At 41.4% G+C, this 24,932-nt stretch overlaps 1 protein-coding gene across 1 annotated transcript in view; it reads right to left on the reverse strand.

The window, feature by feature from the left end:
- The window catches only part of LOC141769331 (GDNF family receptor alpha-2-like), a 53,298-nt gene extending 28,665 nt beyond the window's left edge, over positions 1-24,633 (reverse strand). Inside the window, exons 1-3 of the mRNA XM_074638293.1 lie at positions 23,949-24,633; positions 22,338-22,694; positions 10,025-10,111 (exon numbers count right to left, since the gene is read on the reverse strand). Of these exons, the coding sequence (XP_074494394.1) occupies positions 10,025-10,111; positions 22,338-22,694; positions 23,949-24,000 (496 nt within the window). The 5' untranslated portion in view covers positions 24,001-24,633. The remainder of the gene's footprint in view (positions 1-10,024; positions 10,112-22,337; positions 22,695-23,948) is intronic.
- Positions 24,634-24,932: the final 299 nt, after the last annotated feature.

The raw sequence follows: 24,932 nt of genomic DNA on the forward strand, positions 1-24,932 counted from the left end.
TGTTGGCTGCAGAGTAAACTAATATGAATGTTTACAGAGATGTTATGGAGCACCATGCGACGTATTAATTTGGGGGAATACAAAACGGGAGTCCACAAAAAGAGTTGCAAATGGTCTTATGTTGTTTACTCGCAACTGCCTCGGAAAAAAACGCGGTCTCATAACTGTTTAGTCGATGTCAACAACAGTTAAAGCACCGCATTGCTTTTGGTGATCCTGCCGCTTGACTGTAAATAGGCTTTTAATAGGGCTCTTACTCTATGGGTATCATAAATTAGACCCCACTGATGGCAATGTAGTGGAAATAACCATCTATTCTTCCCGCACATATAACACACACAGGGGGAGAGAAAGAAAGAGAGGGAAACGAAGCAGAGGTAAAATGTGAGATAGGGGACACCTATAGGGAGACAGACGGAGAGAAACAGAAAATTACACGAGAGCTGTGCTCCGGTGAGAAAAGAGAAGGAGGGATGATAACGGGAAAGAGAGAGGCGGACGGAGCACGTATGAATGAGATGAAGTGGATAAAACGTTCACGTACACTGTATCTGGATTTTGATGCTTTTTTTTTACCCAAAGAGTAAGGGGTCTTCTTTCCCCAGTAATTGCTCTCTGTCAGCCTAATTTGAATTCTGCATTTCATATACCATCCCATACTCAAGGGACACTGCGCTGCAGAGGGGAGTTCAGCCCAGGTTAGGAAGAGGCTTCTGGCTCCGGGTACGTTCTCAGTAATTAGGAAAGGTGCCAAAGTTTGGATTTAATACGGCCCTGGGTGAGCGTGCGAGAGCTTGTTAGGGAAGTGTTTAGTCCGGACCCCGAGGAGCATGTCAAGCATTTCCGTGTCAAAGGGCTCATCAGTCATTAGCTCTGTACTCTGAGTCGCTGTGGGGTTTCTAAAGGGGAGGAAGAGGGCGCACTGGATCTTCAAAATCATCTCCCTGAGCCTCACTGAGCAAGTTAGACGTATAGACGTCATCAGAGGAAGACCGGCGGAGTTCATGAAGTCTTTTTCGTCTCTGGGATCAGCTGAATTTTACCTCTGAGCATGAAATTATTGCTGAGAAATGAACCAGCATGCAGATGAGAGAGAGAGAGAGAGAGAGAGATAGAGAGAGAGAGAGAGAGAGAGAGAGAGAGAGAGAGCGTGTGAAGGGAGATGGAAATGAAGAGAGAGGACTAAATATTTGTATGTGAGAATAAATACGTGTGTGCGTGTGTGCGGAGGTGGTCGAGGGGTGTCCAAAGGAATTTTAAATCATTGTAAACACACTTCTAAATACTTGAGCTGTTTATGAGCATCTGCCTTCCGGTTGAGCTTCCTCTGGTGAAATTCAAAGCCTTGAGCGTCCTCGGTGGCCCCCTCAGTCTTAATATGCATGCTGTTTAGCTCCTTCAACCGTCATCCGGCAATAATGTATTGAAATAATCTAACAGGATGTGTGTGTGTGTGTGTGTGGTGAACCTGTATCAATAATCTGCTTCCTTGTACGTAACCGCCGTGCACGTAGGGAATAAGTACAAACTGGAACATCAAACATGCTCTGCAGATTATTCCCTCTTGTTTAATGCAAATTTATTAGAAAAACGCTTACTCTAACAAAGGTTCTCTGCTAAGTGAGCTTCGAACAACAACTCTCATTACCGACCCACAGAGAGACAAGCTACTGTTTAAGGCTGGACTAAGGGTAAACTGATTAGAAAATGCACACAGAATAATGCATACGAACAAAGTAATATATAAAGACACACAGGCACAATCACAAGAATACACAAAACCAATCTTGCACAAGCAAACACGGGCACAGATATACTCTCAGACCCCTAATAACCAAAAACGCTGCATGCAAAAAAACAGATCCTAGTGTTTGCCTAAGTAATGGTAATTGTTATGAGGACAATGTGAAAATGTCAAACATTTCAACAGCATGCTGAGCACGGCTGTTGCACTGGTCCTTTTTTTCCTCCCCAGCTGTAGAAACAGCTTTCTGGATTTAATTGGATGGTGGGCACACTGAGCTGAGAGGTGAGAGGCTTAGTGCTGAAGGTCTAGCTGGGATGTTAAACTTAATTCCTGGAGGGACCCCCGAATGCAGGTTTCTACGCTGCCCTCTGCTCCTAATAAGTTAATTAGCTCAGCGCTGGGTCAAGAGAACAGAATGCATTTCGCGTGGAGCATATTAACAATTACGGTTAATGATATCTTTGCATGCTGTACGTAATATGGAATTCATTTGGGCTTTGATATAAGGTAGCATTGTGGAGGAAGGATTCTCGCCCACATCCTTCATACATGATGTCTTATTGATTTGGGAAGAGAGATATTGACTCGTTGCCTTGAAACCAAGAAAACAACGGTTATGCATTGTATCTCTAGTTCCATGAACATGGCCAAAGCTCTCTAGTGTGGCTCTGCATGCAAGGAAAAAATATATATTTTTACAGCTTGTTAAATGTGAAGATTTGCTGCTTTTTGTTATTTACCACTTAGTGAATATCTTTGACTTTTGGACCGTTAGTCAGACAAAACAAGCTATGTGAAGACATCACCTTGCACTTTTGTGATGAGCATTTTTCACTATTTTCTGATATTTCATTGATAGACCAAAAACAATGAATCAATCAAAACAGAAAATGAGTTGCAGAAAAAAGGTTTCCGCATGCATCACACAAACTAGCAGGACCACATCGGGCACCAAATGTGATTCATTTTCTCAACTAACTAAAGCTGGTGGGGCGAGGAGGTGTCTGTCATTGGCAGGTGTGGGACTATAAACAAGACAAATGTGCCTTCCTGTGGCATCTCCATGCTTCATCTTTTTGTCTGATTTTGTTAGATTCCCACTGGCGTTTAGTCCAATTTGATTAGAACAGGGGAAATATGCATTAATATTACTTATTGCACTCAATTGTTACAGCAACTCAAGGGGTTTTGGGTAGAGAGCTGATTATCAATAGATTTCCTCTGGGAAATACTCACTTGGCATCATTCGATGATGAAGATTTTTCAAGTTACATACGTGTGTATTTCGGTTTGCAAGGCTAAATGTGCCCCTTGTAAGTGTACCTACGCTTTCCACTGAAGACAGTCCAGTTAGTTAGGCAATAGTGGTGCAAGTGGAGTTTTGGTTTGGGCTGGACAACCAACTGTAGGGAGTTCATCCTTGATAATACTTTGGTGTTTTTATGGACATGTAGGAGCAGGCTAAAGTACATTTTTGTGGCTCTCCTTTGACCAGATTACTGCTGGAAAAAAAAATCCAATCCGTAATACATGATTAGCTGATCCAGTCGTGATGCTCTGGATTGGTCCTGTTGTAAATACCAAGAAGAAAATACTGATAAGTTGATAAAATGGTGGTAAAGGGCAACTCCAGGAAACAGTAATGTAAAAAATAAATAAATAAAACAATACTCTCCTGAGCTGCTCGTGTTAGAAACAGTACTGTTATTGCTCATCTTGGGTTCAATAGAGAGCATCTGTGTAGTGTCTTTTACATGCTTTAATTTGCTTTTTCATTGTGATAGTAGTAGCACATGGGAGAAGTTTGCCTTCAGGGCTTTCTGCCAGAAAGGGTTTATTTTAACCCAGACCATGATGTTTTCCTAAACCTAACCAAGTAGGATTGTTGCCTAAATCTAAGATTTCTAGCAGAAAGCCCTGAAGGCAAACTTCTCCCATTGCATACAGCTCAGACACTGATGATAAGGGGAACGTTGTCTAATATCTTTCTCCGTCTGTCTAGTCTCTACGGTGACTGAAAAGCATATTTTTGTGGTATTATTGAATATCTTAATTTCTGCTATATTTAAGACTACATATAGTGCCATCTGTGTTTCTGTGGAGCAGATCGGTGGCACTTATTGGTCGTTTTCATACTCATAGTAAGATACCCAAATGTTGATGATAATACCCCTACCTCCATTCCCATAGTCTTGGACACTTTCGAAGAATTTAGTTACAGGATACAAAATCAACTGATCTAAGTCATTACTACTTCCACTCAACTCATGTCTTGTCTCTTCCGCGATACCATCTCACATTCCAGTGGTGAACTCCTTTAAATGTCTAGCTGTGGATGTCTTCCCCTCCCTGTACTCCACTACAATTAATCCAGGGCATTTGAGTGGAAGCTGACATGAAAACATGGTCACTTCTCATCTCGAAATTCATTTGGAGGGGCAAGCATCCTCGCCTCAATCTGTCAACCCTGCAACGTTGCAGACAGGAAGGAGGACTATCTGTCCTCGATTTCAAGATGTATTTTTGGTCAGATGAGACCCCAATGCATCAGTTTCATGGCAATATGAACAGTATCAGACACAATTACTTTAACTAAAGATGATATGAACATAGTTACTGTATTGTACTGTAAACATAATACAGTATATTGCAATTACTTCCTCTACAGTAACTCTCTCTCCAAAAAATTCCATTGTTGTGTACACCAAAGAGCAAACCTGAATCCTATTTATAGCTTTCAGGCTCTGATTTCTAAGTGATCTAATTGGAATATGATGATAAAGTAATTTGCACTCATATTTTTCTCTGCATGTTTCTACACGTCTCACTCACTTTATGTCTGATGAATAACAGGTATGTTCGTAGTGACAATAAATCTTAGGTAGTACATTGTGCTTTCAGGATGTTGCTGGAATCAGACTGTGATTTTTGCAGCTTTAAGTTTTAACGAGGGTGACTTGCTGCAAAAAGAGAGCTATAGACTTACAACATGTAGCCATCATCATCATATTTCAGGCTTAGTATTACTAGTTATTATACTCTGCACACTGGATCTGTCAACCCAAAAGAGAACACCAGTCATTTTCACAGCGTTCCCACTTTCCGGTAACCGAGGGTCACTTCCACTTCCAGCCAGCTTTCAGTATTGTCCTATTCACACTTGCTCCCCTATATAACCTTTACCCTCTTTCCATCTATCATCTCCATCATCTATCAGATAACCAAGCCCCCTGCCCTGACACTGACAGCATGACATAGCGACTAAGAGTCACAGGTCACAGCAACACCCGGCAATATCCAGACTGCTTAAGCAGGATGTGGAAAGGTGGGCAGGTGTGCAGCGTCAACCCTCGTGACAGTGGGCCAAAAGGTGGGAGAATCTAACTGACACGGCACTGCTTGGGATGGGATAGGGAACAAATTCTTCCTGCTGATAGCGAAGCCTAACTGTGCCAGGTATCAGGTGTCACCTGGGCTGTGTGTCCATTTAAAGCATTAATATGGAAACCTGCTGCACTCGTATCGGCTTCTCTCTGGAATACATCATTTCCTGTCACTCTGAAACATGATTACACACCGGGGGAGTTTTTTCCATGGGTTATTTTGCACGTCAATATATTTTTTCGAACTGTTGCTTTTGTCATGAATACAGACAAAAATAACAATTAATATTCACACAGAACGTGAATATTATGCTTTGTAAAAGCAAAACATTTTGGAACGAGGTCATTTTTCTGAGCTTTCGCACCGCAGATAAAGGCATCAACCAATCATGTTGCACAGAACGGGTTGAGTTGCACCTATATTTATGAAACAACAACACGGAGGCTCCGTAGTCCGACCTAAGACGGCAAACTTTATTGCTCCTTTCAACCTTGACAAAGGCGGTGCAGACCAGATCCACTCTTTCTGTTCTTACCTTTCACAATAAAATATAATATTCACTGGTGAGTATTTTGCATTTTACAACATATTCTGATACAACGGTTCGTATGATATCTTACGAAAAAGTTATTCCTCCTTATTCGTTTGTTTTCCTACGAATGTCCAGCAACAGGAGTCAATTTCCGCTCGTTACATGCATACAGTTTTTTCAAAATAAATTTCCGTCTTCACAGGAAACAACGTCCTTAGGTTTAGGCAACACAACTTCTTAGTTACGTTTAGGAAAAGATAGTCTTGGTTAGGATTAGGCAACAAAACGACTTAGTTAGGTTCAGGAAAAGATCGAGTTGGTTAGGATTAGGCAACAAAACTACTTAGTTAGGTTTAGGAAAAGATCGAGTTGGTTAGGATTAGGCAACAAAACTACTCAGGTTTAGAAAAAGATCGAGTTGGTTAGGATTAGGCAACAAAACGACTTAGTTAGGTTTAGGAAAAGATCGAGTTGGTTAGGATTAGGCAACAAAACTACTCAGGTTTAGAAAAAGATTGTAGTTTAGCTTAAAATAACTCTGGAAGTGGCGTTACTTAAGCACGTAACTTACGTGACAAATAAATCAATGTTGACGTGAACGCCGGCCTCCTAAGTGATATTTTTTGACCCACCCATCCACACCGACCTCCGTTTACGTTAATTGCACACAAATTGATTTTGTGGGATATACACGGATTACAGTGCATTAATTGTCATAGGTTTAGCTATGAACAGTGTATGAGACCAGCCTGCATTTGCATGTTGTTTGTCCGTCAAGCCCCCGGTGTGTAAAGGTCTTAAGAAGTTTTCATACAACCTGGTAACCTTGTTGTCTTATTCACCCTGCATTGAGCTGCTTCTCAAAGTTAGCAAATTGACAGTGCTTGAAGCAAAATGACAGTCTTTTGTGACACTGAAGGCAATCCACCTTGTCACAACACAAACTACACCTACAGTGATATCACCCTCATCCTTTAGTGGGGAGAGGCGTGGCACGACAGACCCCCCACTGTGCCTCACTGCCATCACAGCAAAGAGGCTAGAGAGGATGCAACTGTGCTGAACACTGAGGTGATGAAACATGCTGATGCAGGTGCACAGTGCCAGCAAAGCCAGGACAGGTGGAGCAGAATTCATCGCTGTCTTTCTAACGAAGCCACCCTCGGCTCCATAGTCATCACTGAAGGGCAGCTACTTCCCTTATTTAAGCGACAGACCCCAAAGGGTTAAATGTGCTCATTGTCTTTTTGTCTGTGTGTGTACAGTGCATGCTAATTTTCAGTTTGAAGATATGCAAAAACGAGCGGCTAAGACTACACAGCCCCATTAGAAGGAGAAGCCTGTGTGAAATAGTTTTGCAGGTATCACTTGGGGCAATGCAGAAACCGAGTCTCCATATGTTCTGTTTAATTTAAACTTCAGGGCAAGAGTGCGTGAGTGCATGCAGCAGTATATAATTCTTTTTCATTTCTATCACAACTTCTGTCCCTTATCTTCCTCCCAGACAAAAACTTTTAAAGGAGCAGAGATTATTTTTCAATTTCCTACCTTTCCTCTTGGAGAGTATACATTCCCCTGTCCTCATCAACCAACCAGATATCATATATTCCCCGGGTCTCCTTGCAGTTTAGCATTTATAGGCGTGATTACGAATACTTTTGTGTGGTTTGGTAATCGAAATGAGAATTATTTTCATAAAACAAGTGTGTAATTACTTATCCGTTTGCCTGTGGTTTCCTCTCAGCGCCACAATCAATTACCCTGCCCCCAGAAATGATAAATAATGAGAAAGCTTGCGGCTAAACAGATTTCCGAGAGCAAATCCGATATTTCACCTTGGAGAGAATAGAGGAAACAGCTAAAGCAAAATGGATGCAGTAATGAGTCCCTTGTTGTATCTTAATATGTCTAGGTACACTGTACTGCTGTTTTACCAGGGCACTGGTACTCGTACACTGCTTGACTAAAGATAAGTGTCCGTACTTTGATTATCATTTTGCTTGATTGTTAGTTAACAGGGCATCTCAAAACTACTAAACATCAATCCCATTTTTTAAATGTTATGCCCATTTAGAAAGAACTTTACGTTTTTACTCCTACACAGATTTTCCAAAATTTCAAAAATCGTTGTGCTTTTACAACCACAAATGTCATCCAGCCTTTACCAAATTTGGTTCATAACACATTAGGATGAAAATGTGTTTCTCGTTTTTTGATATTGCATACTTTTTTATTATAACTGATAGCCTATTGAAGGTCTATTTGACATATACGGCCATATTTCTTGAGCACATGGTGCAAATGCAGCTATATTTTAAGCAGTGCGCAACCTCCGGGGTCTGAGAAGTGAAGCCTATGCAGAAGTGCATTAAACTTACATTCTTTCTAATAAAGAAAGTCTGATTGTATAGAAGTCAATGAGAAAATGACCCTATTTCTCACTGGATTTATTACCTCAGTAAACATTGTAAACATGAGTTTATGGTTTCAATCAGCATGATGTTCCATTTAGTAAATTATGGTCCCATTTAGAGTCAGATAGACCATAAAGCAGAGTATGCTTTAGGGCGTGGCTACCTTGTGATTGACAGGTCGCTACCACGGCGTTGTCCGGTCTGGGAGTTGTCCGTGTTTTCGTCTTACAACTTTAACCCTTTCACAGTGTGTTTTCAGTTTATGAACGTTGATTGTAATATTTTTGGTGAATAAAAATCTCGTCTGAAATCACATACTATGCCCTACATACCCAATAGGTGTACTATCGTTCAACATACTTTTGTGTGAATAAACAGCAGTATGTATCTTTTTGGACGCACTGAGCGGTAATTTACGTCGTCACTTCCTGAGAGCCTCCTTGCCGGTTGGAGACGTGTAACCATGGTAACCCGTGCCAACCTCATGTAACCAAAAATACGGTTTGTAAGAATCAAATAATTTAAAATATACAGTATACTACCCCTAGCAAAGTGAAATCGTATACTTACAATTAAATTGAAGCGTTATTGATGTTAAAGAGCTGTCCGTCAACGTCACTTATGAACGTTACCGTCATCACCGCATTGAATTGTGGGATATTTATGCCGTTGTAATGTCTAGCGTTGCATATTGTAATATTTCACCAGTAATAGTATGCGATTTGCATCCCAATAGGTGACGTCACGGTGACTATGTCCACTTCTTATATACAGTACAGTCTATGATTTAAATGATGGGTGCACATACTGTATCAACACAGAATTATTTTTGCAAACTATAATGGCATTTCACCTCTAGGTAACGCAACAAGCTATAAGTAACTTTTATTCACTCTTACAAAGCCCTAAAACCACTAATCATTAATCAGTATGAGTGTTTATAACTATAAACATTTAGCAAAATATCAAATGCTCAAATCCAGATGCAACATCTAAACATTTTCTACCACTAAAATAAAATTTTTTTTTGAGGATTCTGCAGCTTTGGAGGAAGAACACGCTTTCCGAATGCTTTCTAGATGAATATGCACTTAAATCTGGGACGGCACTTTGCCATCATTTCTCAAAAACTCCAAAGTAATCAAAGCCTGCACGTTTTCATATTTATTCTGGTGCTCTCTCCTTCTTTCAATATATCAAACAAGAGCATTTACAAAAACAAGTGATACACTGCTGATTTCGAGCTAATGGGATTATACAAAAAGCGTGTCTTTCTTGTACCTCCCAGTTATAAAACAAAGAGAGATACATCAGCCAAAAGAAAAGGAAAATGTGCTGTCTTCTGTGTTTGTAGATTGCTTTTGGCAAAAAAAATAAGAAAAAAAAATAGAAGAGAACATCCTCCGGAAATTTCTGTCAGAACTGGATGAAAGAAAGCGATTGAATTTTCAAGTGACTGTAGCCTGTAGCTCTGGCAGTGGACAGGCGCCGTCGTCCCTGTGTCCCATCATACCTATTGTATAACTTGCTTCCCTGCACTGCATTAACCATTGTAGCAGTGTCTTATAATAAGATCTGCATTGATTTGTAATACCATGACGGTAATAACCAGTAAATTAAACGGCAGGCTATAGCTCCCCTGATGAGTGTTGGGCTGTTTAATTAGTAAACCAAATAGGAAATCAAACTGAAAGCTAAATCAATAGCTGGGAAAAAATGTTGGGTAATACACTGAGAGTATATGGTTTACCTCACTGGCCCACAACAACCGTCGTATGTCACAAGACAGATAGGCACCCAGTTCATTCAGGACAGTTGACTGCTGGACTGCCAGAGATCGACAGGCAATTTAGAGACCTCTGTTTTTTATCCCAAAGGAACCAAAGGATACATATTTACATCACTTTGACACTCATATGTGTTTCATTAAGATCAAAACTGTGATACCTGAAGAGATGGAGGCCAGGCGGAACGCGTCAGGGTGTCGGTTTGGCGCCACAGGTTCATACGGAGATGAGTCATCCATGTCTCCACCTGAAACAACAGCAAGGGTGACAAAGATTCATCATCACTTAAGTGGACGACATGACTTCCGAGCAGAGCAGAGCATTTCCAGAAAAAACAAAAAAGAGACAGGAATGCGTTCCAGCTCCAATAAAAATACACAAGAACAGAACGGTAATTCAGTTCATGTCCCTAATGGAAACAATGAGCTTTGAAATGAATGTTTTGGATTAAATGTAACGCTGTTATGATGTAATTTCCCAGTATTGGACTGGCTGACCAAAAATTGACTCCCGCTATGAGCGGTTAGTTACTTTTTTTTTTCACATGGAAAACAGGATGTTCATTATGATCGAAACATTTCCTTTTGGAGAGAGTGTTTGTTCCTGCTGTGGTTTGATTTGGGGGAGCAGCTGAAGGACTAAAGCACGAGCAATGTGTCTTCCCTGCTAACAATGTGTTGCCAGAGCTGTTTGTAAAAAAAAGAAAAATTAAAATCAAATTAGCACTCAACTGACTGAGTCTCTCCCATGTGCCTGCTTCTCTGTAGGCCCTAATCCCGCATTTAAAATTCATAGCCATTCGGTGTGATTGAGACAAACCCTCCAGTGTGTAATAGCTTTGCATTCTGATCCCAACAGAAACACAGCCAGGGTGTTGTGAGGAAGGTTTGGAGGCCCGCTGCTACAAATGAGAAAATCTAAAACCTGTTGGCACAAGGCTGCGCTGCCTAGAAAACCAATCAGTAGATCCAATCAATAGATATAGTACATTTCGTTTATCAACATCCATCTCGGATGCTTTCCGAAAAGGGTGATCTTGTAGCTGCTTTGATAATAGGTAAGGCTGTTGTGGAAGGTGTGTGTGTGTGTGTGTGTGTGTGTGTGTGTGTGTGTGTGTGTGTGTGTGTGTGTGTGTGTGTGCACCTGGTTGCACGAAAAGGCGTGTGAATGACACGATAATGCGCAAGGCAAAAGCGTGTAATAAGAACGCCGCGTTTGCTTTAGGCGTGTCATTTGTACACCATGTAGTCTGTGCTGTCTGCAATGTAAATGCATCCATGTAAATATGCTACGCTCAGAGCTAGTGATTAAAAAGCGAGAGAGGCTTCTTATGGTGGGTGGGAGGGAAGGTGTATGCGTCCAACAATCACAGGACTGTCAACCAGGAGGCCGCTGTTCAAGGCCGCTGTTTTGTTTAGTAAGTGACATTATTGACGTTTGTGATGTGTACTTATTTTATGCCCAACCACAATGTTTTTTCCTGAACGTGGTTTTGTTGCCCTCTGCTGTACCACACCTTCTATGGCAAAACCATACACTGTATATAAACATGGACGACATAAACAGCTCCCCAAAAGTGAAGCCAAAATGTCTCGATCGCCCCCTGGTGGCTGGCTGCAGTATAGGTCATAAATCCCGTCTCCATGTTAGCAGATGGGACATGGGCCACACTAAAAAGTCAAAGTACACGTCAAATAAACTTTTCCCAAATACAGTTTCTGTCATTTTAGGTAGTTCTTATCACGCTGATGTATGTTCAATAGGGCTGTCAAAGTTAACGCTATAAATTTCTTTTAACGCCACTAATTTCATTAACGCATCTTGCAATTTTTAAGTTGTAGCGGGCTCAGTTTTAAAGCTAGAGTGAAGATACAGGCATCATATTAAACTATAAAACCTAAGGAATCCATAGGTACCAACCATGCCATTTGGGTAAATAATGCTCCGCTAAATTTTGGCGAGGAAAAGATTGCATGTCCATTTTCAAAGGGGTCCCTTGACCTCTGACCTCAAGATATGTGAATGAAAATGGGTTCTGTGGGTACCCACGAGTCTCCCCTTTACAGACATGCCCACTCTATGATGATCACATGCAGTTTGGGGAAAGTCATAGTCAAGTCAGCACACTGACAGCTGTTGTTGCCTGTTGGGCTTGAGTTTGCCATGTTATGATTTCAGTATATTTTGTATGCTAAATGCAGAACCTGTGAGGGTTTCTGGACAATATTTGTCATTGTTTTGTGTTGATATCCAATAATAAATATATGTATACATTTGCATAAAGTAGCATATTTGCCCACTCCCACGTTTATAATCCCTAAACCTAATCCCAGATCAAATGTACGTTGAAGGGCCCTGAATATCGTCTTCTGTGATTGTAATCTTTAAATGTATGTATCCCTGTTTCTTGTCTTTATCCTTTCTGTGATGTTGCAAATGGAGCTGCTGTGATGCAAAACAAATTTCAGACCTGTCTGACAATAAAGTATTATCGTATCATTGTATCGTATCGTATAAGAGTATTAAATACTGTACTTGACAAATCTCCCTTTAAGGTACATTTTGAACAGATAAAAAATGTGCGATCAATTTGCCATTAATCACGATTAACTATTGACAAACATGAGAGTAATCTCGATTAAATATTTTAATAGATCGACAGCCCTAATGTTCAAGTATTAATTTTTCTGATAAGTTTGGTTTTAATTAGTAATTTGATGGTATAAAAAGGGGGTGAGATGTTATGATTGGCAGCTGTGAGTCTCTCTCTGTGACAAGCTGCCGCCATGCTCGGCTCGTAACTGGTTCGGGCAGGTGACCTTGATACCGCGGCTCCACTGCCCGATCACTACTGCGCAGACTCTGGCTCCAAATGATGTCAAAATCTCAAGATGGCACTTCACGTATCCAGCAACATATTGACTTAATTTCTGTACAGTGGGAGGAAGTGGAGAAGCGTCGTTCATCTTTATATACAGTCTATAGGCAAAACATGACACTGACACACTATCCTCTGGTGGACAGGCGGGTCTATTACATGCTTTTGCGTGATACCGGGTTAGTGCGTGTGCGTGTGTGTGCCTGTGTTTACCAGTACATACAGTGTCATTCATGTATCTTGTGAACAAGAGTCAGAAATCAGAATTAAAAAGAAATGCGTTGATACTAAAAGTTGAAACTTAAAATCAAAGGAGCAGGAAGATGTAAAATGTACACGTACACTGGCACAAGGTAAAAAGGAATGACTAAAGTTAGATAATTAAGTGAAAAGGGAATTAACTAAAGGGAATTTTCTATCACAATTTGCAGAGTAAAGAAAACCAACCTCAGACTTGAGTCACTTGGGTCATTGCTTTACGTCCAGCTCTACATCTCCCCTTTCAATCAATACTGACAATCATAACAAGATGGAGCGGCTCAGCTGGCCATTCTCTGAGCACATAGCTATTGACATCTGGCACAGTTGAGGATTGTACGTGTGTTTGAGAAAGAGAGAAAGAGCAGAGGAGAGTCACGCCGGAGACACAAAGGCGAGAAAAGAAAAGACAGGACAAAGACGGAGAAAGGAGAAAGGAGGAACACATAAAGGGTGACAGAGAGACTTAGAGAAGATGACCTAAATCCTCCAAGTTTTGAGTATGGGCCTTTCTTGTTTGCCTTTTTGTCGGCGTATTGAAAGATATGTCGGCACATAAACTTATTTGAAAGTGTATCTCCGTCTTTTTTTCCCCCCTAGTTGCCTTTGCATCACCCACATCTCCGTTCATGTTATATTTCTGTCAAGAGAGAGGGACTGGAGATGCTGCCGGACTCGACATCTCTCAGTGTGTCTAATTACAACAATTACCTTCAAAAGCTATAGTGCTTTAGAAGCCTTTCAGGGGCTCAAGACTAGCACTTACTCGGCAAACAACCACCTTAACCCTCTTTCCATGTCAGCAGAAGACACAGTTGTGTATTTCAAAAAAGAGGCAACAGAAAAGTATTCTTCCACTCACCGAGAACATGTTGTGCTGTACGGAGCTACATTGGAATACAGGATTTGCCAAAAGCAAAACAAATGAGGTTGCTTTGCATTTTTGTCCAGGGCAGCTCCTTACAGTGCATGGAAGCTTCAGTGCACAATCACCCCGAGATCAAACAGTGTTAAGGCACATTACGTTTCATGACTGTACAGTGTGCACTGTGGCGATCCTATAAAACATTAATGTCAAGCCACAACAGCAGCTGTACTTAATGAATATTAAAAGCTTATTTACATGGATGTTACAAGCCGTGCTGAATCATAAAAAACGCAAAACACACTACAATCACACACACCCTCAGGATGTGGCAACCCCCACAGCAGGAAGCCTTGTTGTACTTTGAAAAAAAAAAAGAGCTCTTTGACAGTCATCCTGGACCCAATTATGCATTCATAATAGAGAATTCTTCCCAGCTGTTTGGTGATAGGATGTTTTTAGCCACAGGGCAGCAACTTATCGCTGTAATTAAGCCTCCGTTTGACTTCATTTGCTCTGACAGTGTGGAGCATGACCGGCACACAGCTCAGACAGACATGCAGGCCTTTTAGTTACAGCAAGAAAAGAATACTGCTTAAGTGGATCCACAGTCCTCTCCTTTGCCATAAGGGGTTTTATGAAGCTGTTAGGCGCCATCACTCATCCTTTTCATATGCATTATCAATGAAGCTAAACTCCTGGGGTGATGGAAACTGTCCTATGGATTCTTTAGCGACTTTCTTGGCAAACCCTTCATGGCTGGAAGCCAAGTCAATTTTAATAACTGTCATTCCCCTTGTTTTGTTTTTTCAAAAGGTGCCCTGTACTGATTTTGTTCCTGTTTAATATTGATTTATATATTTTTGCTGCAGGCAATGATGGTTAATGACTAAATAGCAATATTACTTCTTATTTAAATAACAATATATTGCAAAACTACTTCTGTTCTTATATTAATCACACACACAAAGAAAGTTTAGCACAGCCGGAGCAGCCTGGAGCACAGCCGGAGGTCCTCTGCAGAGCCCTGCTGGTTGTTGCACGAACTCGGCTGGTAACAAAAGGTGACCGAGCCTTCGCTGTCAGAGCTCCCAAAAGTCTGCAAATGAGCTGTCAGCGGAGATCGGGCCAGCCAGAACGCTTTCAAAGCACACTTGTACTCTATAGAAGTGTATGAGAAGGAACATTGGCATATGGGAGTTCACATATTTATTACATTAAGATAAATGCATTAATCTTTCCTTTCAACTTCCTCCCATACTGTAGTGGGCTCATTTCAACAAAGAAAAGATAAAGTAAAATGCATCTTTCTTCGAGGTGTGCTTAACAGAACAGAAGTTAAAGCATAAATTTCTTTACCGGCTCCAGCGTTTGAAGTGCTATTGACATTTTAAACTCAATTCCAAACCATACAAATAGAATATTGGATTAGCTCAGAATAATATTTCAAGTCACAATTCCAATCCAACGCGGCGTGGCGAGCAAACACAGCTGAGGAAATGAGTGCTGGAATTTTCAGCCATCCCTGTGGCTATGCGGATGTAATGTTAATATGAATAGTTACACACTCGCTTACCTAAATCAGCATTTTAATACCAGGTGCCAGGTGCTAAATGTTGAATATGGTGTAAATCCTGCAAAACTTCAGTTAAAAACGGCTATCATCTTTATGGCGTAGCAGCGTATTGGGGAGAACATTAAAAACAGGCAGCCCAATAGATCAGACTCTCCTCACCATTTTACATTTTATATCAATATGAGGGAATAGAAAACTCCATAATTTTGGTACATTTACAACATCTTAAATAGCCGATATTAAGCAACTATGCTGTAAACATGATTAGTGCTGCTGTTCTGTATTGGTAACTGAAGGATAAAAACCCAGATGATTAATCTAAATAGGGATGCACTGATGAGACAGTCCTGATAGCAATACCTGGGCTTTGGGTATCGATCCGATCCGATACCAGTCTTTAATTAATAAGATGTATGCCTCACTGTGTGGAAAGAGACTGGCATCATTCCTTTATGTGTAAGGCAACATCAGGTTTGACATTGCTTTCCTGTTTTTTGTTAAACAAAATGTAACAAATAAATACATAGATTACATTTTGTGAATTGTTATTTATTATTAAAATGATAAATTGTTCACCAGCAACTTGGCAAAAAAAATCTTCAAAATTAACAGGAAATACAATTCAAGTGTAAACCGTTTTAATGCAGCAAAACAAATTGGTCAAAACTTAAACAGGAATTCAAATTGAAGTATATACTATACAGTATATAATAGTATATAAACATAAAATTGAATTGAATAGATCGGCCCCATTGTCACGATACCCAATCGAGCTATTTGAGTTGGTATCAGCCCGATATCCGATCTGGTATCGGTGCATCCCTGAATCTAAATATATAAAAATGTGTGCTTGTGCTTTGAAAATCTTGGCTGATTTCTTATTCCAACAATCCGCTTCAATTAAGATGCAGAGAGTGAGAGACAGAGAGAGAGAGAGAGACAGAGAGAGAGAGAGACAGAGAGAGAGAGAGAGAGAAGTAACCATGCTGCGCTGACAGCCGCCGGGCCTGGTAGTTGACTTCTGCGACGCACATTCATTCAGCACCGCTGTGAACCTTCCTGCCAGCAGTGAGTCTTAATGCCCACATCATGACAGTATTCACTGAGCAGAATGGGCCGTCACTCACTCTCCCCTCTGATAGAGAGGCCCGAGAACTCACTCCGCTATAAAAGGCTAATCTAAACCCCCGTTACCTGGCCCTCATTTCAGCCGCACTGTCACACTCCATACAGCCTCGTAGTGAATGGGAGTCATCTCGGCCACTTCACCTTATGGCGTGGAAAATCATTAGACAGATTTACGACGACAAACAGTGCCCGTTTTGTCATATTTGTTCACTGATCCTTTTCACGTTTTGGGATGGGAGATAAAAGGAGGGATGAAAAGGGCGATGAGGGGGGGGGGGGGGAAGCTCTGAGAGGACCTTATTGATCACATCCAGAAGCTATCGACAGGTCCCTTCCTCTGATGATGAAGTAGCCACCTAGCGAGTGCCGGCTGGGTTCCCAGCGGTGGGAGGGGGGGGAAGCAGAGAGGACATATTCAGCATGCAGGAGCCTGCTTCCCCTATCCCCTGACATGCGGGGCAGGCTGGAAAAATGTTCTGCTTATGACAGTGGATGGCTAAGGTAATGGCCGGTGACTGCTACCATTGCTCATAGTAATGATGGTTTCACCCAGGAATACTGTGTACCTTTGTAACTCCCCCTCCTCTATGGTTTCCCCCCATGATTCTCCTCTTTCTTCCTCTCGCTCTTTCATTCTTTGGTTTTCTCTGTCTCTCTCTTAAATTTTCTTCCACCTCTCATCATTTATCCACCGTCCTCTCCTCACCTCCTCACCTCCTCTCCTCACCTCCTGTCCTCGCTCTCGCTCTCTCCATTTCTCTTCCTCCCTGCCTCAGTCTATCACGATGCTGCAGCAGAGCATTTTCACACTGTCCGTTTCATGTAACTTCCCGCAGCATTACTGGGGCCAACTCGTGGTATTAGCATGATGCGGTGACATATTCAGAGGGTGACCTTTTGCAACGCTGACATTCTTAAAAATGGAGAATATAAATCATGACACTAAATTGTCTGGTATTCTCGCCGTCGTCGCATGTAAAAGATACAGTCTTCTCTCACAATGAACTGGAAAAGATTGGAGTGGAGCACATGGTAGAGTTCTCCTTTCTCTCTCTCTCTCTGCGGTGAAAGTTGGCTAAGCTAATTAAACTGCTCTGAAAGGTCCCCCACAAAAAGATCTTCGATTCTTACTTGGAGAGACCCGGGCTGTGGTTTCATAGCTGAGGCTATGAAATAATGTATGTTAGAGGTGTGGAACTTATCGTTTAAATTACTAATTCTCCTGCAATCCTGCAAGGCTATATCCACATGAGGCCCAGGGCACAATTGAAAGGGAACCGCAGCCACCTATACAATATCCCTGTGTGTATCAGCCAATGTTTCTTTCTTAGTAATTACTTCTTTTATAGATTCAAACTGCTAGACCTTATTGCCTCACACCAACTCGGGCCCATTCAGAGCAGAAACCACCCATTATTCATCAAAGACGGCTCCATTGACGCGCTGAAATCAGCTGCCATTTTCCGTTAGAAAACACAATTAACAGGTCACCATTAGCACCATTACTGACGGCTCAAAGACTGGCATTATAACAGCCTTCAGTATGGGGTTTTTAAGCCAGTCAGAACGATACAGTACAGCCTAAAGGCAGGCAATAAGTGTAGCGATCAAGAAAAAAATCTAACCCCACTTCATAGCTGTGGAGTCACACATCAGTATATAATGTCTTTCTAAATTTAAATTCTACAGGAATATAGCTGCCACCACCTGCTTAAATGAGCTGGTATTTCAAGGAGACACGTCAAGCAACACTCAATGACGGTGTTGAGTCACGCTGTTGTCACACTGTTAAGTGTTTTTCTCAGCAGCAATGCATTGTTTCATCACACAAATTGTCAAACACCTTTCAAAGTTTCAGGCCTCTCGCTGGACTTATGTAACTGTAGACACTCACGCTGCTCCTAAGTGTCTGGGCCTTGTTTGCTCTAACTAATTCAATTTGCAGTTACATCTCACGGACACACCGCAGCACGACGGCCTTTCCACCTGGCCGTTTTTTTATGGTGAGTCTGGTTTGTCTTGGCTTAAGATAGATTGCCTTTCTGTCTCAGGGTAGACTCTTCAGTTTGCTTTCAAATGTTCAGTTATCAAACTGAAGGAGAAGCGAACTCCCACAAGAAAGAGAGGCGCATGCCGCTCAGTTTAACACAATGGTTGAAAGCCTGTGGCATGAATAATATCTACTTTAATCTGGATTTAAATTTGATAGCACTGAGCTGCAGAAAACCTTACACCATTACACCTACTGACGTCACAACACCTGAGTGGCGGGAACAAATGGTGCTGATGGTGTTCTGGTTTAGCGATGATTAATACACACCTCACAGCCATTCTGTCCTTCATCGTTTTGAACCATTGTTTAATGTCCTTCCATAGCAATCGGGCCATTAATTACCTCAACTATAAATGAAAATTGAAATGAAAGTAAGATATAAAACTTTTAAATTTGCAATCAAAATAAAACTGAACTATTTTCTATTTATTTTCTATTGAATTGGAGTAATAACCATGACTTCAGAGAGAAGGACAAATGGCAGCTTTTTTTGCCTTTTGTTATTTTTATATTTTATTGGCACTTATTAACAGTTACCAACCCTAACTTCACCTTTGACCATAATTGTTTCCAGACTGGAAGTGTTTAATTTCTGCGTCTGCTCGTAGGCAACTTGCAACATTAAAATACTATGACAAGAGAATACTTGTAAAAATGTAATTTTAAAACTGCATGTCTGCCTGTCTTGAGCCTTTTGTTTAGTCCGTATGTATCATTATTATCATATATATATTTTTTTTATTCCAAACCTCCCCCCCAGTGTTTAATTACAAATATTATAACAAGATTAATTAAAGCTGCAAGCAGTGATGATCAGGCCCTCGCACCTTTGCGCACGTCAGGGGTTTTGGTGGGACACCGGTCGAAGCAAATGTGCATTTCCGTGACCATCGGACACTGCACAAGTTAGATATTATTTCCTTGCACCACTTCCTGTGTCCACTATGTGGCGCTTGAGAACATGCGCTAAACATGCATTACGTTGCTCTACATCAAGTGTAGGCCACACAACATAAATTTCATGTAAATCGTATGTTTGTCACATAACGCTGACTTCCTGTTGCCAGTAGGTGGCGCTATGACTTTGAGTCAATATTGCCTTTTAGATGTCCTCAGGCCCGGACTGCTATGAAGTAGGTCAAGTTTGGGGCAGATTTGACCAAGTACAACAGTTTGTTGTTTATTGGCGAATCGTAAATTCTCCGCCATGTCACGGCAACGCCGTTTTATGAAAGTTCAAACTTTCAATAACTTTTCATCACAAAGGTCGTTAGATTGTACTGACTAAATCTGAAGTAAATCGGGTGAAATCTGTAGGAGGAGTTTGTTAAAGTACAGAGCCTGGAAATGACCAAAAATACCAAAAATGCACACAAAATTCTAAAAAGCTGACTTCCTGTTGGGTTTAGAGCATGGCCCCAAGAGACTTTCAAATTAATTAGATAAAAAAAATAAAAAATCATGAGTGATCATTTAGTTCTTACTATTGCTTTAGTTTACGGTGCTTATGCAACCATTTTGCATCTGAATGACATAAACCTCAGTGGAATGAGAAAGAGACGAACCGGCAAAGTAATGAATTTAAAGACAGATGTAGATCTTTCAAGGTTGTTTTGAATCTTCGAATGACTGATATTCTTTACATGACTTAAAGCACTGCCCCCGAACTGATTCACATGGTGAGTACTTCTATGTGTTACGGTCTTTTAGTTGATAAAGTATTTAATATAAATCCTAATTGTGGATATGGTGGTCCAAGCTCAGCTGTATGTTTTTTTACATTCTTAAAGCCAACACAGCAAAATGGTCATACAGTATGTGCAACGTGGCTAAATATGTTTGTCCTAAAGGCACCAGACATTACTTTTCATATAGAGTTTATCACATTAGTAAAAAATAACACAATCTTCTGTCTGTCGTTTAGTCATCCTTGTCCTTTCACCTTCTCCAGCTCTACTCCTCTTCTTTTAATCCTTAGTTCTCTCTCACATTCTCTTGCGTTCTTCATCTCTCCACATTAGCGTGAGTAAAATAAGACATTCAAAGCCACATTACGCATTATCTAACCCAACAACTACATCCAAACCTTCCTGATTTGTCCACAAATGCTTTTTAAAGTGGTTTAGCACCATTTGGAGAGGGTGCGTTGGGACTCGGCCCTTCCGTGTTTGTTTCCAGAGATGGATGTTGTACATAGATTGTTTCCAGTTAACAAAAGCCTGCTTGACTGCACAATGGATCGTGATTAGATTAAAGCGGCACTATAAGAGCTTTTCGTTTGTGTTAAAGTGAGTTTTTATCTCCGAGGGCGACAGGGCCAAAACAGGACAGTGCTGAGAGGCGTTTATTCGTAAAAAGAAACACGAGCTCTGTGAAGGGCACGCTGCGGGCGCAGGAGGTCTCTATCCCTGACTAGCTAGACAACTTGCATGATGCGTTCAAACAAACGCTTTGACTGGTGCGAGTTTGTTTGTTGGGGAAAGAGAGTGAGAAAGAGCTACGGAGGGGAGAGCAGAAAAGATCATTACAAAGGGGAAAGAGTTAGAAAAGGAGAGAGAGTGAGACAGGGAGGGAGACAGGAGGCCTGGGGAGCATCCATGTCATTACATTTCCCTTGAACTCGTGTCAGGGACCCTCTGCTGCCATCAGTCTGATGAAGTGTAGCTGGTGCTATGAGCAGTCAGCCCGGCGAGTCACTTCACGGATCACAACACAAAAGCCCAGAACGCTCAGAGCTCGGAGACTTTGCAGCGCTTCCACCACCATTACCCCACGTGTCAAAACAGCTGAGCACATTATGTCCTCCATGTTTACATGGCATGACACTTGACATCAGTCGCACAGACTTCAGCCACGTGCACAAGCGTGGAGAAATGTCACTCTCGGGTTAAGGCCCCCCTTTAGCCCAATCCCCAGCGCACGGCATCTCTAGCAGCTCTGGATCAAGAGTCAAGTCAGTTCAGGAATCCACTTTATGCACTCTAAATGTAAAAACCAGAAGGTGTCAATGTTACAACAAGAGTGCTGTTTTACGTCCCGCATAAGTGAACACATAAGGGCCACTGAGCTATACGATTGTAACCTAATTACATGGTAATATGGAACACTTTAGGTGAAAACCAATAAGTCCACCATAACAGGCCTACCTAATGTAATCCCATTATAGCTCCATTACCTTCGAGAGGGTGAGGAAAGTAGGAAAGCATATATTTTTCATCAGGGGCTTCTGGGTATCTCTATAAGAGGGCATCAGGGAATAGGGCATCAACAATGGGTGTGGTGCGCATCCTTCTCGTGTTTGCCCGGAAGGAAAGTACGCTTCTACTTGAGATCGGAACATTCATTTAAAATAAATGTCGTAATGCTAAAGAAGTCATTCATATCATTAGAGGTGTGTTGCACAACCAAAGACAGACTGCAGCAATGCACGTACATCTTCTTGTGTGCATTCTTGTACATTCTTGTACACGTTGCAAGCTGAATTCACGGGCAGAGAGGGAATACGGAAACAAATGACACTGACCGTTCATAATAAGCTGACTGGTGAAAGAAGGAGAAGAAGTGCTAATTCCACGTGAATAAATCTGTAGTTTTACAAAGAAACTGCATGACTTAAAGAGGTGTTATATTATATTACCGGCTCTGAAATTGCACCGCAGTTAAACATGATGTGATGTGAGCTTTGTGAGACAGAGACTCGTAAAAAAACTCCTACCTTCGGTGAGTCCCATGTGGATGGTCCAGTAGTTCTGCAGACACTGCAGCTCCTTCTTCATGCCCCTCTTGCAGCGGCAGTCATACAGAGGACTGACCAGCAGCACTTCCAAGGCGGCCTGGCACTCCCTGTTGTTGTCCAGCATGGCTTCCTTCTCCTTGCCCACAAGGCACTGGCGCATCACCCGGTACCGAGAGCTGCAGTGAGGGTTCTGGTTGCACATGTCACTCGCCTGGATGCAGTCCACCCATTCTGGCTGAGCTCCGGGCCCGGACCCGGCGCCCGGAGATCCTGGAGAGCCATCGGCCAGGGATACGGACAAAGATGAGGGTCCATCCCAGGAACTCGCTGTCTTATCTGGGTGGGGACAACAAGAGACAAGAGGGGGCTCAGAAATTGCAAATGAATGTGTGAGGGATTTTGTGTTTGTGTGTGTTTGTGTGTGTGTGTGTGTGTGTGTGTGTGTTAGTGCAAGCTCATATGGTAAACCTGTTTTCATCTTTGTTTTGTTGACGTGGTACCCACAAACAGGTCTGATGGCCTAGCTCATGCCCATACATGCCAATGCATCTTTTAGCAAAAGACAGTTTCACGGTTCACACGAGTCTTATCATCTCTTATCTCTACATGGTGTCTCGTTATATCTCATTTAATTAACCGTCAGTGATTTACCTGTGCTTATCTGCACTCACTTTAGTGCGTCTAAAGCCTCCAAAAACGAGTTACACTGCAGCTTTCAGTTTCCTATTAAATGTAATTAAAGGAAGACTTGATCATTGGAGTGTGTCTAATTATCTCACCTTAAAAAAAAAAAAGTGAACTACGCTTAATTCACATCTAGGTAACCAGAAAATTACAGCTTGCAGTGAGTAAACAGGGATCCACAGGAGCAGAGACTCAGAGTATTTGACAGGAGTCAACATTCAAATGCGCCTTCAGACCCAAAAGTAGAGACAGCAGCTCTGGTGAAATGACAAGAGAGACCCCTTGTGGTGATGTTGAGCATTGAGCTCAGAGAGGAGGGAGTATACTGCATCAGTATGAGAGAGCAAGAGTAACATGAAGTTCAAATATTTCACCAGTCAGATGGGTTTAACTGAAGTGCCTTTCATTTGTGGACGACACTTAACAGTATAATGGTAATTGTGCTAATGATGATGATGGTGATGATGGATTTTCTAATATTCAACCAAGCACAAGTGTGTAACTGGGGAAAAAAAACCTTAGAGATGTTCCCTTTTTACTGACTAAAAGCTGTTATAATAATGATCTCTGTATCCCAGCTATGGAAGCTGTGTTTTTTTTAATGGATCCAATATAAGTGATTCATAGACCAACTTGCGTTTTGTAGCTGCGGGTTACAATTAAACATAATCAAATCATCCAGCTATATAACATGAACGCCCATCAGTATTTCACCCCACATAATAATATATATTTAAAAAAATGAAAAAAAAAAAAAAAAAAGCAGAATGAACCCCCTCAAACAACTCCTGAATGAAAAAAGTGGACACATAACCAGAAAGAAAATGCAATAATAATTTGCAATAATTAACTGAGCCACACAATTTACACAATTTGCTCATGTTATTTCCATATTTCACTTCTCACCTAAGAGCAGGAGGAAGATGTAGACGCACATCCACACAGTGACAGACTTCATGTTGGAAGAGAGATGAGTTAAGGTCCAACACGACTAATATTTCCACCTTGTGAAAAGGTTTAATTCCCCTCTCCGGATCCTTGACCCAGGCGTATAGGCTATAAGTGTAAAAAAAAAATAATAAAATAAAAAAATCCTCGTTAAAGACGCACCTCCGAAAAAATCCCAATAATAATCCACGATTTTGTTCTCTTTTTTTGAATAATAGACTATAACCACGACACAGAAAAACAAATCCTCTGATATTGGGAAAAAATAAAAAATGCCAATCAATCAATCAGTCAATCCATGAAAGCAGTTTTCTCTGGTTCCGTCTGCGCTGCGTTCATACCGACAAACTACTGAGACTTGATCTCTTCTCCGCATTATAGGGGGCTCACACTGCCCGCTCTCCAATTGCCCCCTGGAGACAAATTGTGCCTAAAACATTCCTTAAACTGGCGTAAAATGATCTGTCAGCTATGCCGATATCTCTAACGAGGTGGAAGAACTCATCTGAAAGTGCTGCAAATCGCTGACTGGCTTGTTTTTCCTTCTTCTCCACCACGAACTGACTGGCTCCCCTCAAAAAAAACCAAGCTGTGCGCTCCTCTGGAGGGAGTGAACGCTTCTTTTGCACTGACTACTGCATGTGTGTGTGTCGAGGCATCACGGCACTTTATAAAGAGGGAGAGTTGATGTGAGCCGGCAGAGGGCGCTGCTGGGAGAGGGTGGGAAAAAAACAAAAAACGTGGGGTATTAATAAATGTTACCTTATAGGGGAAAAATATATAAAGATAATACTGTAATGTCCCTGCAGGGAATCGGAGATGCTCCTGTACTGTTAAGATTCCCCAGTAAAATAACAGTAAAGAACTGGCAGCAGGGTTGCCTTTATGTTACTGTAAAATTAACATTATTATACTGTCGCTGAAATTTACAGCTTTGTACTG

The sequence above is a fragment of the Sebastes fasciatus genome, chromosome 6 (genome assembly GCF_043250625.1).
Source record: "Sebastes fasciatus isolate fSebFas1 chromosome 6, fSebFas1.pri, whole genome shotgun sequence".
NCBI lineage: Eukaryota > Metazoa > Chordata > Actinopteri > Perciformes > Sebastidae > Sebastes > Sebastes fasciatus.